Raw genomic sequence first — 18,150 nt, forward strand, 5'->3', positions numbered from 1 at the left:
CCAGACTCTACGTGACCTGACTTACTTATTTCCAAGGAAAGCGCAGGAGAGAAAAATCAATCATTCATGCTACCGTAGCTACCACACGGAATAGACTAAGGAGCACACAATGGTCAAAGCCCCAAAGTGGACAGGGAAAGTGAAGAGGAACAGGGTCCGAGGCAGATGCTCAGAGCCCCGGGGCCAGTGAGGACCAGGTCCCCGCGGAGTGGAGGCTGGGGGGGCGGAGCCCGGGCGGGAGGCGGGGAGACTGGATTCCCGGGGAGCCGCGGGATCCACGGCCACGCACTTACCCGGGCTGTTGGCCTCTCCTTCCAGGACGTGCAGCTCGGCGCAGTCGGCCAGCGAGTGCTCCAGGCAGAGCTGAAGGAAGCGGGCCTGGGTCTGGCTCACGCGCTTGAGCAGCGACAGCAGCGCAACAGTCTGCTCGCACTCATTCCAGCCCTTAAACCAGCCCGCCAGCACCCCGACCTGGTCGCGAAACATCATGGTTAGGGGGCCACCCTCCGTCTACGAAGCCCCTCGGCGCTCCTGCCCGCCCCAAAGTTTGGCGGAGCCGCAGCCCCGCGGCCTCCGGAGACGCGTTCCGGTTCCAAGGTCTCTGGTGCCCAGGCGCTGCAGGTACTGACTCTCCTCCTGCCTCGCTCTCCTCTCTCTATCGGTTCAGTTACGTTCTGGTGGTTCTGGTTGATTCTCCAGAGACGATGACAGACAGTAGCACGGAGATATTAAAAACAAAAATAGCGATCAAAAATGTAAATCTCTCACAAGGCACAAAACTGAATGAAGATAGCTCTTTCCCCTTTTCTCGTAGCTTCAGGATGGTGATTTCCGGCGTCCTGGGGTCTCCTCTCTGCTGGGCGGCAGCTCGGACCCTTCACACCCGCATTCCCCAGCGGCAATCACTACTGAAAGGACAGAAAGAGCTGCAGTGAGACCTCGGCTCGCCGACCAGAGCGTCTAGGGGGATCCGGGCGTGAGAGGGAGCTCGGTAGGGGGTGTGTGGAAGCCAAGGCTTGGGGGGAGGGGGTGTCCCGCAAAGGGAAGTCCCCTAAATTCCAGCCGGCCCCTCCACACTAGAATGCGCGAGCTGAGCTATTGCACAGCTTCCTTCCCAGGTGCTGGAGGAGACCCCGCGGCTTCCTGTTGCTGCGGCTGTGACCCGCAAGTGCTCCCTGCACGCCCCACCCGGAGTGGCCTCTGGGGCTGTGTCTGCGAACGCCAGCACCAGCAACAGATCCTCCCCGCGAGGAAAACTTGCAATGCGGCTGCGAAGGGGCGCGGGGGTGGGGTGGGGGCTAATGCAAAGCAGAGGCGGTGACAGAGGCAACCAGGGTTCCAGCCTCCTCCTCCTCCTCCTCCTCCTCCTCCTCCTCTTCCCTCCTCCTCCTCCCTCCTCCTCCTATTCCTTCCCTCCTTCCCTCCTCCCTCTTCCTCCTCCCGGAGAAGCAACCGTACGGCTGCAGCTCCATCTACAGCAACAGCCAGCATCTCCGCCGCCAGGCTCCCCTCTGGATTTAGGCCGTGAGCAGCCGCAGCGACAGCTCGAGACAAAAATAAACTCTCCCTACCCAAAGCTCGGCGCGGCTCAGTCGGAGCCCTCACTCCCCAGCGCCGCGCCAGCCCACCCGGGAGGATTCCCTAGGCCTGCTTAGCCCACGGCGATCAGATGTGTGTGTGTGCGCGCGTGTGATTTAGGCACTCTGCCCCCGGTCCCTGCCGCCGCCTACGGGCAGGAGTGTCCTCGCCCTCGAGTCCCAGGCCCAAGGCGATGCGGTTGGGGGCGCACGCCTTTCGCGGGGACCGCGGGAGCTCGTAGCAAGGCTTTCCCAGGCGGCAGGGCGGTCCCCGAGGGAAATGCAGATTCCTCCCTTCGGCACACGCCCCCCCAAGGACCTCAAAGAAGAAAAGTTAGGTTTAGGGGCTCTGTGGTCCCATCCCAGCTCTCGTGGCGGGGAGAGGAGAGACTAACCGCCCAGCCCTCTGGGGGCCGCTCGCTTCCAGCATCTGCCACCCAGAACTTCTAGGTAGAAGAGCGAAGCCCGGGGGAAAGGGTCGGAGGGGCCGCTGGGTGCCTCGCCCGGGGCAGCAGAAGGGCACTCACCTCCACGCAGCTCATCTCTGCGGCTCGGGGCCCTGCGCGCGGGTCCGGGGCCGTAGCAGTAATCAGCGGGGTTGGGGGCGCTCGGAGCGCGGGCCGCGGGCCATGCCGTCGGGGCTGGCGGCGCGCGGAGAGGGCAGCGCTGCGGGTTCGGGGCGCTATCGCTGCCGCCGCTGCTGCCTCCAGTGTCGGCTCGCGAAGGACTGAGCCGCCCGGAGCTCCCCACATGCTACTGATTAACATACACCATTACATCATGGGCTTGGCAGGGAGCGCCCGAGCGGGGGGAGAGGAACCCGGGCGGCGGCGGCGGCACGCGGGGGAGTCGGGGGGAGGATCCCCGGGCCCGGCGGGCGGCGGGCTGGGGGGAGGGACGGATTCCTAAACCCGGACCATAGAGGAGGAGGGAGCCAAGTGGGAGGAGCGGAAGAGCACAGATTGGAGGATCTGCGTAGTGAAACACAGAAGTTTGGGGAAGGGGAGGGGTCCGGGCGAATTCCTCCCGCTGCCACCCGCGTGTTCTATAGCGGCCACAGCACCGGAGACGCCCGAGTTGGGACAGGAGTAAATCCTAACGAATTGGACCGGAGCGGGAACGATGCTGCCACCCGCTGCTCGCCCTTGGGAATGTGGCTCGCCAAGTCCAGTGACCCTTTGGCCTGGGACCCGTGGGTGGCTGACTGGTGTAGACCGTAAACACCCGAAGTCACTGTCTCTGGGGGCTTGGACGGGTTCCTGGGGTCTGGGACTCGAGAAGCGGCAGAGGGCGACGAAGGGCACAGCGCAGGGCTGGACGTGCCTGGCCGCGGGGCTCCACGAGGCCCTTGTCCAGGAGAAGCAAGCACTGCCTGGTCGACCACCCTCGGCCCAAGTCGGGCGCAGCGTGGCCTTTGCTTTGCGGACCCCGGCACCCGCCTCGGGCCTCGCTCTCCCGGTGGAGGAGGAGGACTTCGGGAGCCTGATCTCAAGCTATGCTTGGCGCGCGGCTGTGGCTTGTGGCCTGGAGCTGTGGCCCCAGGCGCCCTGGGCGACGAGGAGGCGTGGCAAGACCACCTGTCAGCATCGCGAAGTTTGGGGGACGCAGCTTTCACCTGTGCCTGCAGAGGGCGGGGCCAGAGGCTGGGCCGGGATTTATCTTTGGCAGCTCTAGGTCGCCTGCTACAAAATGCATGCATGGGTCAATTGCCCAAAAAAGGGTTGGTTAAAAATACCCTAAAACCTAAACATCTCCGCACCTTCTAATGAGAGCGTTCACAAAGGGACTTGGCCAAAATCCGGCCTGTTTTCAGAGGAAACGCCAAGCCTTCGAACTTGTTTTCCAGAGACTTGGGGAGCATTTATAAAGCAGAGCTGGAAAAGCAATCGTGGGCCTGTTCGCCCTGCTCTAGCTAGCACAGTTTTTAAGGTAAAGTATCCAAGGCCTTATTCCTCCGTCTTTCAGCTCCCACACTTGCATCTGGATTTCCAATCCTTTCGTACCCCTCTCCTTGGATTTCGTTTCTGCCGCGTGTAGGTCCTGTCAGTGTGACAACACCTCCCATCTTCTAGGATATAGAAAGGGCTTGTGGGGCGGCACAATATTTTGCCAATGTTTCCAGTAGTGTGTGAATTTTTAAATGTTCATTATTAGCCACCCAGGGGAGGTATCTGCATAATTTGATGAATAGTTTGCTCTATTTAGGAAACACTAATCCCAGAATCAGTGTTTGACTTCTGATTTATTTTATTATCATAGAAGCAGGGCAGCTTTATAGAGTTTGTCCCCCCCCACCCCCCACCCCCAGCATGTCAGGTACTCCTTGGTAATACTTCTGCCAGGAAATGGGGAAGTCTGTGAGAGATGGAACCACGCGGGGCTAACTCAGCCAAGGCTTTCAGACGTCCCCCAATAGATTGTTGTTATTGAAAACCAAAAATACACCAGTAACGTAATTATTGTCTTCTGCTACTTAAAACAGTAAAGCAGCTAGTAAAGCCAGGGGTCCAGGCGGACGCGAGTAAAGTTGCAAACACGGCGACGAAAGAAAATAGCGCCATCTACGGGAGAAGCGTGGTTCTGACGGTAGCCTTTGACCTAGGAACCAGTGTCATTCTTAGATCACCTTTAAAGTCTTGCTGCTCAGCATGATTTTTCATGTTTTGCTTCTCTTAGTGTTTGATTAGCAAATAATATCCCTGGACAACAACTAAAACGTTCAGATGTTTGAAAGATTGATTCCAAAGAGGTCAGTTCCACATTTACAAGGGCAGAAGAGGATTTCTAAGTATTGTTTTATTACAGGTATCCCCGAAGAGCCTATGTTTATGTCATTTCGATGAAACTTCTAGAAGAAGTAAGATAAATTACCAGACAGCCCAGTAAATAAAGCACCTTTTGCAAGCTTGAGAGACAGTTTGTTTACAGAGGCCTTCCTGGTAGTCTGCCTGGCCAAGACAGTGTGCTGCAGAATCAGAGAAAGACCCTGTGTTTAAAAATAGGGTTGAGAAAAATATAAGACACACAATGAGGCGAGAGGGGTACACACATGACATAGACACACAGAAGCATTAGAACTGTTTATTTCGTGAATTAGGAAACATTTGCAAATCTCTGCATAAAGGTATATGGTCACTTTTCACTCAACCATTCAGTAAATATGTATGGAATACTTACTCTGTTCTGTGTCCTCAAGAAGGAACGCTAAAGACCTTCTTTATCCAACATGGAAGCTTATATGACATAAGAGTATTTCCCATATGGAGAAATATATAGGTAAAATCTACATTCCTCAAAGTATGTAATCATTCAATATATTACAGAAATATAAATATTCAATATTCATTATATATGTATATATGGCACATGAAAATGTGTGATGTTACCCTAAAGAGTGATTTTTCCCTCTAATACGGTGTTGTTTCTGAGGATTATTGTCTTGTTTCTCTCTTTTCTACAATAAGCTTAAAAAATGAAAACAAAATGCTGCGTGAGCTCACACATGCCGCCCCCAAGTTAGAAGATGTCCCTAAGAAGTATGCTGGAGAGTGTTCATGTAGAGCGCTGCCCACAGCTGGAAGGCCCTGAATTGGATTCCTAGCACTGTAGAGTCCCAGGAACTGATGGTAAGCCTCCTGGGCTTCTCCCTTTAGTCTTGTCCTACCATCAGGACCCAGGCTCTTAGCTTCCTTGGCAGCTCAGACAACATTTACACTTCAGATTCTTCAGGTTAACAAATAAAAACTTGGTTTTGAGAATTTCCTACTTCTTCGGGCTTCTCTTCAATAAATCTACTAATTCATTCAACAAGAAGCACTTATCAATTATAGGACATGTCGCTGGTCAAAGAAAGATTGGAAGGTAGGAGAAGCATTGATCTTTTGACTCTCTAATTGAAAGCCTGAAGTATACTTGTGATATACATGTACAGATGTACACACATACACACCACACACACACAGAGAGAGAGAGAGAGAGAGAGAGAGAGAGAGAGAGAGAGAGAGAGAAAGAGGGAGAGAGGGAGAGGGAGAGGGAGAGAGAGAGAGAGAGAGAGAGAGAGAGAGAGAGAGAGAGAGAGAGCATCAAGTGGGTCAAGTCAAGGCAAGATCAGTTGAAAAAGCCCAAAAAAGACAGGCCTTCTGCCAGGAAATGAAGAAAGCCACTGTGGATCTGTCACCTTTGGAGCCTGAGCCAGTGTTAATGGAATGAATTGCTTTAACTGAGATGGACAAAATTTTAAACCAGTAAGAGGTAGATGTATAGATATTGTTTGTATCCCATATGGTATCTGGAGAACTCCATGTTTGCGTGTTTTAAGTCCACATTTATTTTGTCAGTAATCGGTAAAACAAGGAGAGAAAAGACTCATCTCCATGTTGCTATTGAATGTTAATGGCAAACAGTCCCATGGTATCTAAGCTAGGAATATCCCTTTTTGGATTACCTGGTAATACAATTTTTAAAACTCTACCCTACTAAAGAAAAAGCACTAAAGTATAAGATTGACAAAAAACATTTATTTCAGAGTCATTTGTAATAGCAAGAACAGAGAATAGAATCATGGGTCAGTAAACTAGCAAATGCCCACCTCAATGCACATGTTTTTGAAAGTAAATTATATTTGAGAACAGTTCTTCCAAATACAACAGATAGATGAGCACCTAGAGGAACCGATAAGTAAATTAACAAGTGAAAAAATACAGTCAGAATATCAAGTATAGAAATGGGTGGTGAGTGTTTGGCATTTAATTCTTCCAACTTTTCAGTGCTAAGAAATCTTCATAGTAAGAGAGTCAAAAGAAATAGGTCAGTGGTATACAGTGGCCTGGAAATTTTATGTTCCAAGATCTATTCTACAATTCTATTTTTGTGATTAAGAAAGTCAGCTCTAATGGGTAAGGAGGTTGAACAATTTTAAAGAAACTGTTCTTCCATTTGTGTCAGGCAAATTGAAAAGCACTCTGAGATTCCGTCTCACTCCAGCAGAATGGCTGTGATCAGGGAAACAACTGACAGGTGCAGGCTGAAAAGGCTGCGGAGTTCGAGGAACATGTATCCACTGTTGGTAAGGTATTAACTAGTGCAACGACTGTGGAAACCAGCCTGAGGTTCCTTCAGAGAGCAAAAGGGGTGACTAACATGCAACTCAGCTCCCCTACTCCTGAGCTTCTCCCGAAATACTGGATCCTGTCACAGAGATGCCCACTTGCCCATGCTTTCTGCTGTTCTGTTCACAATAGCATGGGAATGGAGCCAGCCTAGCTGTCCCTCAACTGATGACTGGGTAGGGAAAGCATGACATATATGCACAAGGGAATGTTATTCAGCTTCAGAAAATTGAAGCTATAGAATTTATAGAAATAATTGTTGTAATCAAAAAGGATCATATTGAGTAAGGTGAGCTAGTCTCAGAAAGATAAAACTGTCACTTGTACCATGAAAGTGGAAAGAAATTAGGGATGGACGGGGAGCCCAAGGGAGATGGGGGGGAGGAAGAAAAGGGAAAGAAAAGAAACTACCAAAGCACATTCTTGAAAAATACTATAATGAGATTTAATTTTCTATAAGCTAATGAAAAAATTTAAGGAAGAGAGAACATTAGCTTAAGACTGGGAATCTCATCTTGGAGCCCAGATCCATCACTTACCAGCCCTGTGGCCCTAAAACATTTCTCAACCTGAGCCCCAGCTTTATTGGTAAAAACCCAACCTCATTGTCGTTGTGACTAATAAATTCCTCAGTATATCTACATTTCTTAAAATGGTGCCTAGAAAATACTGTCATTAATTATGATTACTTGAAGAAGGTGAGTTAAGAAGGTGAGTTAAGAGGAGCTAACAAATTTGTGTCTTTCTCCATCAGAAATATGTGTGCAATAGTGGATATGTGTGCGTTAGTGGATATGTGTGCATTAGTGGATATGTGTGCATTAGTGGATATGTGTGCGTTAGTGGATATGTGTGCTACAGTAGATATGTGCACATTAGTGGATATGTGTGCATTAGTGGATATGTGTGCATTAGTGGATATGTGTGCGTTAGTGGATATGTGTGCTACAGTAGATATGTGTGGCTATGTGCACATTAGTGGATATGTGTGCATTAGTGGATATGTGTGCGTTAGTGGATATGTGTGCTACAGTAGATATGTGCACATTAGTGGATATGTGTGCATTAGTGGATATGTGTGCATTAGTGGATATATGCGGAATGGAGAGAAGCACACAGCACGGATCACAGTGGTTTTGTGTGTTTGCTTTAATGTTGAATATAACTGTATGAATCAAAATCAGACAACTCCAGAAACAGGGCTCCAAGATAGCAGACCTAGAAAAATAGTAAATTAAAAGAGACAAAAGACACATGGCAACCATAGACAGTGTGTGCTTTTTTATTGCATTCGGATTTGCAAAAAGTAGCTAAAAGGAAAGAGAGAGAGAAAGAGAAAGAGAGAGAGAGAGAGAGAGAGAGAGAGGGAGGGAGGGAGGGAGGGAGGGAGGGAGGGAGGGATTGATTTTGGGGGCAGGTGAGGAAACTGAGCATAAGCCGAGAAATAGCTCATATTGACATTGTTCTTGGTTTCATTAAATGTACCAATGCCCCTGTGGCTAGAGAGAGCATCTCTTCTCTGTTACAGAATGTTCATGCTAAAGTGAGGGTAAGAGGGCATGGTGTTTGTCACAAGACATAAATATAGGAAGTGATTGAGAAAAGACACCTACATCAACCTCAGGTCTACACACAGAGGAACACCAACAAACAAACAAACACACACACACACACACACACACACTCTCTCTCTCTAGTGAGTACTCACACTACTCTTGGAAAGTGTTATTAAAGGGCTGAGGAGATGGCTCAGTGGATAAACTAAGACCTAAGTTCAGATCCCTAGCACCACGTTGAGAAGTTAGGTGTAAGTATGTATGTTTGTAATCTCAGCCCAGAGAGGCAGAAGCAGGAGGATCTCAGGGATTCTCCCTGACCGGTCAGCCTTTGTTAATCGTGAGTCTTAGGTTCAAAGAGGGACTCTGGGTGGAAAAATAAGTTGGAAATGCACAGAAGAGGACCCCAGCATTGATCTGTGGTCTCCACACACGTTTGTACATAGACATACACCACATACACAGAGAAAAAGTATGCTGTTGGGTGTGGGGCACTTTCCTCTTATCTCAGTACTGTAGAAGTACAGGCAGGGAGATCTCTGTGTGAGCCTGAGGCCAGCATGTCTATATAGCAAGTTCGAATCCAGCTAGACCTATGTAGTGAAATCATCTCAAAAAAGAAAAAAACTGTGTGTATACATGTATACTGGAAGTCATTGTGAGCTAAGGATCGAGCTGGATTGGAAGAGTATGTCTCTTGCATCCACAAAGCTGTGGTTTCAATTCTCAGCACCACATAAGCCAGATAGGGTGGTACATGATTTTAACTCCAGCACTTGGGAAATAAAGACAGGAAATCTTCAGCTACATAGCCAATTTTTGAGTTCTTGAGTTCAAGGCTCTAACCCTTGTGGCTTCCCTTCTGCACTCCGCCTATATGAACCCGGACACGCCAAACATCTTGTCTAAGTGGAATGGGACAATATTTGTCTTCTATGGCTAGTTTAGCATAAGGTGATCCAGGTTGTAACACGAGTTGGCCCCTCAGTCCTTCCTCTCTGCTGTCTCCAGCCCCTGGCACAGAGAGTTGAAGGCAACAGGCCGTCAGCGTGCAAGCCTGTATACCCCATGAAGGAAAGCACTGAGTATCTTTCCCTGGAATAGAGTCAGATGAGAAGGCCTGACTTTATTTTTCCTTCAAAGACTTAAATACACTGTCTTTTTGACAGATTTGTAAACAGTATAATTCAAACCAATTAACTGATAATGCTAACCAAATTCAAGAAAATACAAGCAAACGAGGCTCAGTCTCCAACACAAATGCAGATAGATTCACACTTCTTAAAAATAAACAAATGTGTGAAGCATTAATTATAATTTTTACATCTCATAATATGTCATAAACTATTGGATAAATGCAGTCAGAAGGTGAACTGTAAGCACTGCAAATCTTGTTCACAGGATCTATATGGGTCAGGATCAGAGAAGTGGGACAGTGCTTGCTCTTAGACTGGCACAGAGGAAGGAAGTAGACATTGCTCCAACTGGAGGTCATCAATTCCTTCTGCCCCTGAGCCAGTGGTGGCGCACACCTGTCATCCAGCCAGGGATTGGCTATATGGCAATATGATTTGCTATATGGCAAGACCTAGTCTTAAGAAATAAGTAACAGAAAGAAAATTGCCTGACTCTTTTTTCACCTGAACGTATAACTGAAATATGCACATAGTTTTAGGTAGCTGACCTCCAAAGCAGAAGAACAAACTTAAAGCTATGATTTTTAGAACCTAAGGATCCAAGTACCTAAAAACAGTCTATACTTTCCCCCAAGCAGACGCCGCTGTTGCCCAGGATATGTTAGATTTAATGATGATCACTCCTTCTTATAGATGTGTGTTGTTATAACAGATAATGTGACACAATGAACTTCCCAGAAGAAAAGGTTTGCCTAGGTTCACAGTTTCAGGGCATTCTGCCCATAACTGATTGGCTCTATTCCATGGCTTTGGGATTGTGGTGAGGCAGCCCCTCACAGTGAAGCACAAAACAGAACAAAACCAGTTTTCTCTTAGCCAGGAAGTAAAAGAAACAGGCCAGAACCCTACTGTCCTGCCAAGAGCACCTCAACTCAAACGACCTGAAGACTTCCTGTTGGGGCTCCACCTTTTTTACTTTTCTTTAAAAAACAATCTTTTAAAAATTTGCTCTTTCCCAGTTATGTTTGTATATATGTGTGCAAGAATGTTTATATATGTGTATGTGTACACAGGTACATGTTGAGGTCTGAGGCAGACATCAGTTTTCCTCTGTCAATCTCCGATTTGTTCACCAAGAGCTTCTAATATAGCTAGTCTGGTGAGCTAGCTACTCCTTCACCCCTACCTTTGCCTTTCAAGACAGGAAGCTGCTCCCACCCGGCATGAACAGTGTTACTAGGGAGCTGAACTCAGGTCCTTATGCTTGCAAGCCAACTGCTTTAACCACTGAGCCATCCCTTCAACCTGTAGGTCCTACCTTTGAAAGGTTTCATAACTCTAGTGGTGTTTGGTTGGGGAACAAACTTTCAGCACTTGGAATGTTGGGGATACAACATCCAAACTACGGCAGCCCATTGCTGAGGTATTCCCCCATGAAAAAGTTTATGAGAGACTGCTCCAGTCCATATTAGATTTCACTGTAAACATTTCCAAGCCTTTGTTAGACTAATGCCCACTGTGATTCCTCTGCTAAGTACAGGATGTGGTGGCTCCTATACTTACTTCAGTGTAGAAGCTGTAGTTCACAGGCCTTGTTGTGGTGGTATTGCCAGGCATGTATTTTGAGATTACAGATTAAAGCAATAAAAATTAAAGAGTTTGGAAATGGTGCATACAGTTTCTTGTCGGAGCACCATGTATATGTAGTTCTGGCATCGTAGAGAGGCAGCTGGTGTTTAGCTGCACGGGTGTGTTTAACCTGTTGTCCGCTGGCCACAGCTATCCCAGGGCAGCCCTGAATGCTGCTTAGCACAAAATCATAAAACGTGTGTGCATGCATGTGTGTGCATGCATGTGTGTATGTGTTGATTTTTATTTGTAACTTGATTATGTGGTTCTTGAACATGGCCTTTGCAGAACACAAGGTGGAGTCACTAAGTCAAAAGGCTGGGGACATCTAGGAGCCCATGCCTCAGGCAAAGTGAACTCAGTTCAAATCCCGATTCTCCCACCAAATAGCCGGGCGTTAGGAACTAATTATTTAATCCTTTTCTTCTCCTCAGCTTTCTGTCTACCACAGTAAATTCTGTCAGGATTCTGTGAGATTATATCTAATTATATTGACTGAAATCCTGCCAAGAGGCATGATCCTTATCAGAGATTATAAACATGGAACCATTCTCTGGAAACTGGAAAACGCAGTGTGGCTGTGGTAACAGTCACGAGAAGCAGCGACCAGCCATAGCTCAGAGGTAACAACAAAGCTGCCGTTGTGAAGATGTACAAGTTGGGATGAATGGCTCTACAGAACTGAAATGCTCAGCTCTCTAACCGGAAGGAAGCTTGCTGCTGGGTTAGCAGGGGCAGGGAGGGTTGTGGACTTCTTAGGGGGGTGAGAAGAACTGTCCTCTGGACCTAGCTGCTGCTTCTAGACGTGAGCGTGACAGAGAGACGGGGGGTGACAGAGAGACCGGGGGTGACAGAGAGACCGGGGGTGACTTGTAGTGGTTGGTTTTAACTGTCAACTTGATGTAATCTAGAACTCTCTCGGATGCGAGTCTCAGTGGGGTGTGCTCTGGATCAGGTTGGTCTGTGGGAGGTGGGTATCTGGATTGGGTTGATTGAGGCGGGCATTTCATAGACTGGACCCTGAACTGACGGAAACCAAGAGAGCCAGTGGGTGCTGGGAGGCAGGTGTGTATTTTTTTTCTCTGCACGCTGAACTGGATGTGACTAGGGGCTTCCAGTTTCTGCAGCCTTGGCTTCCCTGCTGTAACAAACTTCAAATTGTGAGCTAAAATAAACTCTTTCTCCACGTGGTTGCTTTTGTCACGATACTTTACCAGGACAACAGGAAATAGAACTAAGACAAACGGGGGAATCAATCTCTTCCTTCCTGTCTCCTGCAATTGCTCTGTTTTTGGAATCCTCATAGAGGCAGCTGGCAATACATACATGCTGTTGCCTGAGTCCTAGCTTCAGAATCATAAAGCCCAGGATAGACTGCTGGATATGGATGCTGTGGAGATGGCACGGCAGTTAAAGCACACTTGCAGCCCTAGAAGGCAGAGACAGTCACCTGGCGAGGGAGAGTAGTAGTCTGGCCATATGGGCAAGCTCTGGGTTGGCTGAGAGACCCCGCCTCATGCAGTACAGTGGAAGAGTGAGGAACGGCCCTCCATCGGTGTCCAGCCTCCTCACACAGTCTCCCAACACGTCCTGCACACATGCAAACGTGCACATGCATGCAAAATACCATACCCATAAGAGAAAAAGAGAGTGGGGGGAAGGGTAGACTTGATACAGAGAGACAAAAGTTTAACTGCCTTAACCACCAGCACAGTGCAGAGCGTTTGATGCTTAGAAAACATGTCTGATTTCTATTCTTCCTCCCGGGACCTGACCCAGTCCTGTACATGGTATCTATTCACAAAATTTCTGAAAGACAAACTTAGGTTTAGAAGTGCCTGGATTGTCAACAAATTCAACAGAGCAAACAAAACAGGCTAAACATTACCTCTCACATGTAAAACAGACATTTAGCCTGCTTCTCTATTCTTCCCCAAATGTCACCCTCCCTCAGACTTCGAAGGTATAACTCAAAGTACATCATCCCCCAATCTCCCAACTTCCCACTGTAGAGAAGACCCCTCCCACTCATCCCTGCCCGTGTTCAGGGCCAGCCTGCCCACCCCACCCAGAACCATGCTGTTCCTTCTTGCTCATTTGATTTCAGTCACACAGGCTTCTTCTCTGTTCTTATCACCACACAGTTCTTTCTCCCCTTGGGTCTTCATGCCTTCTGTCCTTCACGAAAGCTGCGGTGCCTAGTCTCTTATAAGGCCATTGTCTCTAAACACTCAGAACTCAGTGATTTTAGAAAGGCTTTTCCTGGTACCACTGCAAATATAGTTGCCCCAACTGTTTCTTTCATAACATGAAACACAAAACTGTATTATCTCTGTTTTTCATTTGCTGTTTAATTAGATGAGTTTATGGACCAGCCCACTTTCAGATAATAATCTCCCTATACCTCCTCTCCATCCAAGTGAGTTCGAGGAGGGCAAAGACCTCTGGTATCTTGTCCTCTTCCAGAACAGCAGATAGGTCAAAGTATAGTGTCAAATGAATGAATGAATGAATGAATGAATGAATGATGGGTTATTGAATGACTGAGTAATTACAATATAGACACAAAGAAGACAGAACCTAACCACCAAGGTCAAGAGTTAAATGGAAGAGTGGACGCAGCAATCCTCCTGCTGTTGTTGTTACTATAATGAACCTTTAGGGGATTAAAAAAGATATTTTAGCCCATAGCTTCTAAAGTTCTGAGAGCTCACACCTGACGGTAGCTTTGATGACCATCCAGGAAGCACATACAACACATGTACAAGGCTGGGAGTGTGTATGTGTGTGTGTGTCCTCTGATCTTTTTTCCTACCTTTTCTTAGAAAGTTACCACAATTCAATCATGAGGGGTTTATCTTGATGACTTTCTCAAGTCCTAATCCTTTTCAAAGGCTCCACCTTTAAATACCATAGTTGGATTAAGTTCCTGCCCATTTAAAGCCTTCCTCTGAAAGCTTAAATTTGAACACATGAAACATTGGGAGCCACTCAAACCATACCCAAGCCAAAGCAGTGGACATGCGCTCCCAAGTTCACAGTCACTCCCTCTGCCAAGCCAGAAGCACACAGTGTCTTTAAAATAATTATCCTTAAATGAGGCAGTTTATAAATTAGACAATGAAATGTTTAGACCCTTAATCTTCTCATCTGGGTTACTGGAATACTGTCTTGATCTTCATTTTCCTGCCTCAAACTCCTCCACTTCAAATGCTAAACTCTTCCGCCAGTATGTATATTCCTTTATAAGCGATGGACATGGTCCACAGCCAATTCAACACTAGTAAAAGTTAACATCCTATGCAGATAAAAATAGTCATGAATTCTAATTATTTCCCTCGTGTCACCCCTTGAGACACCTCTAATGCTCAGATTCCTACGATGAAAATAAGGTCATATCACTCAATTAAAAATGACTGCAGGAGTTCCTAAGGCTTCTCTTAAGATACACTTACTCATTCTGCAGATATTTGTTGAGTGGTGAGCTCTGTGCAAAGCAATGAAAGCACAGATAGCCGAGCCAGACACCGTCCCAAGTGGTTCTAGTGTGTTAGGATACAGCGACACAAACAAGCACACAGGACATAAACTGCTAAATACAAAGTGCATAAGCAGGACATCTTACGGAGGGACATGAGACAAAGCGTTCCAGAAGTGACAGAAGCCAGACCTGAGAGACAGCTAGGTGTTGGCTAGAAAGAAGGAACAGCATGTATGGGTCATTCTAAGGTCATGGACATGGAAATGGTCCCCGCATAGCTGGAGCGTGGTGTGAAGGAGTGAACAGAGGAGACGAACCCGCAGGATAATGGAGGCAAGAACCTACAAGAGGTCAGGTACGATTTGGAGTTTTCTTTCTTTCTTTTTTTTTTTTAAGATTTATTTATTTTTTTTATTTATACGAGTACACTGGAGCTGTCTTCAGACACACCAGAAGGCATCAGATCCCATTACAGATGGTTGTGAGCCACAATGTGGTTGCTGGGAATTGAACTCAGGATCACTGGAAGAGCAGTCAGTGCTCTTAACCTCTGAGCCATCTCTCCAGCCCTGGAGTTTTCTCCTGATGGTAAGTCACTGAAATATTTTAATCAAAAATAGCTTTAAAAAGTAAAACTGGGCCGTGTGGTGGTGGCACATGCCTTTAATCCCAGCACTCAGGAGGCAGAGGCAGGCAGATCTATGAGTTTGAGACCAGCCTAGTCTACATAGCATGTTCCTGGACAGTGAGGGATGCATAGAGAAACCTTGTCTTGAAAAAACATAAACAAACAAACAAATGGTTGTAAATGGTTTCAGTAGTTTAGAAAGCATACTACCCCTATACAAGACTTGAGTTTAGTTCTTAGTGCCCATGTCAAGTGGCCCACAACTTCCTATAATCCATTTCCAGGCAATATAACTAACACTTCTGGCCTTCAAGAGCACCAGAATATTTTCTCTCTCTCTCCCCCCTCCTCCCTCTCCCTTTCTCCCTCTCCCCCTTCCCTTCCCCCTCCCCATCTCCCTCTCTCTCTCTTATTCTGTCACACACACACTGGTACATAAAAACAACAAATTAAGTTAAGACATTCCTAGCTGAGTGTGAGAAATGAAGTAGTGCTGGGCAGAGGCAGGGGCCACAGATGAAGGTAGAGTCATTTTGCTGTTGGGGGTGCGAGCATGCAGGGGAGAGAAGAGAATACAGAAGAGGAAGAGGGTGAGAAATGGTGGCACCCTTCTGGCTTGGGAATGAGGTTACAGATGCTATCATTCACTAAGGTGAGTAACCCTGGAAGAAAGACAGGGCATGTGGAAGGAAGGGAGTTAAGCTTTGGCTATGCTGAGTTTGAGGGGCCAGTGAGACAGAGTAGGAAGGCTTAGTCTAGGGATCGGAAGAAAGTTCTGCTCCAAAGATACAGAGACTGTCAGCACAATGTTGAGTGGGACCAGCTGCAGGTGGGAAGGTCTGGCTCCAGAGGTAACTTACATTTAAAAAGCAGTGTGGTCGAGAAAGGTGTGGTAGACAACTCGGTGCTGAGTGTACAGAAAGGAGACGGGCATCAGAGTTAGTGAAATGACTTAGAATCAAGATTTGTGAATGTTTCAGGTGTAAGGGTAACAATGGGGCCAGAAGTGGAGCATGGCCAGTGTGCTTTGAGAACAGTAGTCCACTCTGGCAGGGTTACCATACCATGGTTACATACCAGGAGACATTGATTGGTGGGGTACAATAGGAACACTGCTATGTGATATTTAAACTAAGCTATACAAGATCAAGCACACCAAGACCAGGCACTGGACAAGGATGTCCACTCCTACCCATCGCCATTCAACATGATGCCTGAGCAGAGAGCTAACAAAACATCCCACAGCTACGGCACTGTGAGCCACCCACACCAGAATCATCAAGTCCCTTAAGCTTGCATGGAGATGCTTGGCGCCAATTCCAGAGCTAGTGAATCAGAGTTTTAAGGATGGATATAAAGATCTACATTGTTACTTCTTCTGCAGGAGCAGTTCTTCAGCAACACTGAAAGTTGGCGAACCATGATGACTCGGAAACCAAAGGAAGTGAGTTTCTGGGAGAAGAGAACAGGTTTGTGCGACACCCTTCAGAGGGGCTATAAACCATTACTGGATGGAGTAACTAGAAGCACACATGCCTCACCTCTGCACGCATGCCTCACCTCTCCATATACAAAAAGAGAAACCAGCTAGTTAATGAAAGGCGAGACAGCAGACACGACTATACACTTAGACTCGAGAGGCAATGAAGACTCAGGATGGCTCAGGGTGGCCAGGGTCTGCTTTGTGACTTTGGATTAAGTCCCAGCATTGAGGTCGCTGCTGTCAAATACATTCTCCAGATGTTTGACACCAAGGAAGACAGAAAATGGACACGTTGAAAAGAAGTCGGAGGACTGAGTGAGATCAGGCTGGGGGGGGGTGTTGCCTCTTTATCGGTAACATTTAAAGCCAATTGAGGCTGAAGGATATAAAGCAGGTTGAAGATGCCAGAGAGGAAAGGCACACATTCTGTGTTTGCTCTTCAAGGTCTCCAAGCCAGGAAGTGTTCCTTCAGTCCCACAGCACAGATGTCTTCCTCTGTGGGACTACCACATCAGCATTCACCTGTGAGGTTGTTTGCCCCCATCCTAAAATTAAACACCAGCAAGCTCACGCTCCTCATAATTTTACTATAAAAATCCTCTAAGGAATTGTTTATATTTGCTATCTCCGTTTTCTACCTCCCATATTCCAGACTTCATCCCAAAGAGGGTTTTGTCATTCCCCAAGAACAGTCCACAAATGAACCCCACACTGCTACATCCAATGGCCAGATCTCATGAAAAATAGCGGCACCATCTGACTGACTTCTGTTACTCTCCCCTCTGATTCTGTAGTGTCTAGGAAACTAACTGGTGATAGCTTCTTTAAAGTAATTGAAAATTATTTAAATTACTTAAAATTCTTTCCATGAAGAGGACTCTGCATTTCCCTCTGAACCTGGATACACTTTGACCAGAAGGGTACAATGAGAACAATCCTGTGTGGCATTCAAGCTGGGCAATAGAACTCCAGGCACAAGCAAAAGTTGTTCCCTCTGCTCACTTTTACCCAACATTTATTTTGGGAAATGTAGCTAGAAAAAGTAGGAAGGAGGGAAAAGAGAGGGGAAACGAAGAAGGGAGGGACGAGAGGGCAAAGAAAACACATTCATAAAGGAAAGGAAGAGGGGACATCACCTCTGCTTTCATGTGACATGAGCTTGTGGCCCAAAAGGCATAAGCATCTGTAAAGAGCTGGACCACCAAACAAGTTCCGCATAGTAGACAGACATGCCATCAATACAAAATGGATGACGGTTCTATTCTCCAGCAAGGAAGAACTTAAAAATGCCATAAAGAAAGCGATGTAGGGCTGGGAGGGTGGCTCACTGGATCATTGTTTCCTGTGAAAGGAAGAGAACTTGTAGCTGGATCCCCAGCACGCACATGAGCTAAGCATAGCAGCACACATCTGTAACACAGCATAGGAGCGCAAGGGCAGAGATAGGTGACTCCCTGAGGTCCCCTGCCCAGGCACTCTAGCCAAAATGACAGATTCTATTTCAATGCCAGATTCAATAAGTTCTTATCTCAAAAAATAAAATGAAAAGTAA

General features: G+C 47.1%; 1 protein-coding gene across 1 annotated transcript in view; it reads right to left on the minus strand.

Annotated features, from left to right (window-relative positions):
- Samd4a (sterile alpha motif domain containing 4A) overlaps window positions 1-1,215 on the minus strand; it is a 213,794-nt gene extending 212,579 nt beyond the window's left edge. The window contains exons 1-2 of the mRNA XM_028758582.1: window positions 1,189-1,215; window positions 294-908 (exon numbers count right to left, since the gene is read on the minus strand). Coding sequence (XP_028614415.1) covers window positions 294-489 — 196 coding nt within the window. The 5' untranslated portion in view covers window positions 490-908; window positions 1,189-1,215. The remainder of the gene's footprint in view (window positions 1-293; window positions 909-1,188) is intronic.
- Between the last annotated feature and the right edge of the window lie 16,935 nt (window positions 1,216-18,150).

Source organism: Grammomys surdaster, unplaced genomic scaffold (genome assembly GCF_004785775.1).
Source record: "Grammomys surdaster isolate TR1022 unplaced genomic scaffold, NIH_TR_1.0 126198, whole genome shotgun sequence".
Lineage (NCBI taxonomy): Eukaryota > Metazoa > Chordata > Mammalia > Rodentia > Muridae > Grammomys > Grammomys surdaster.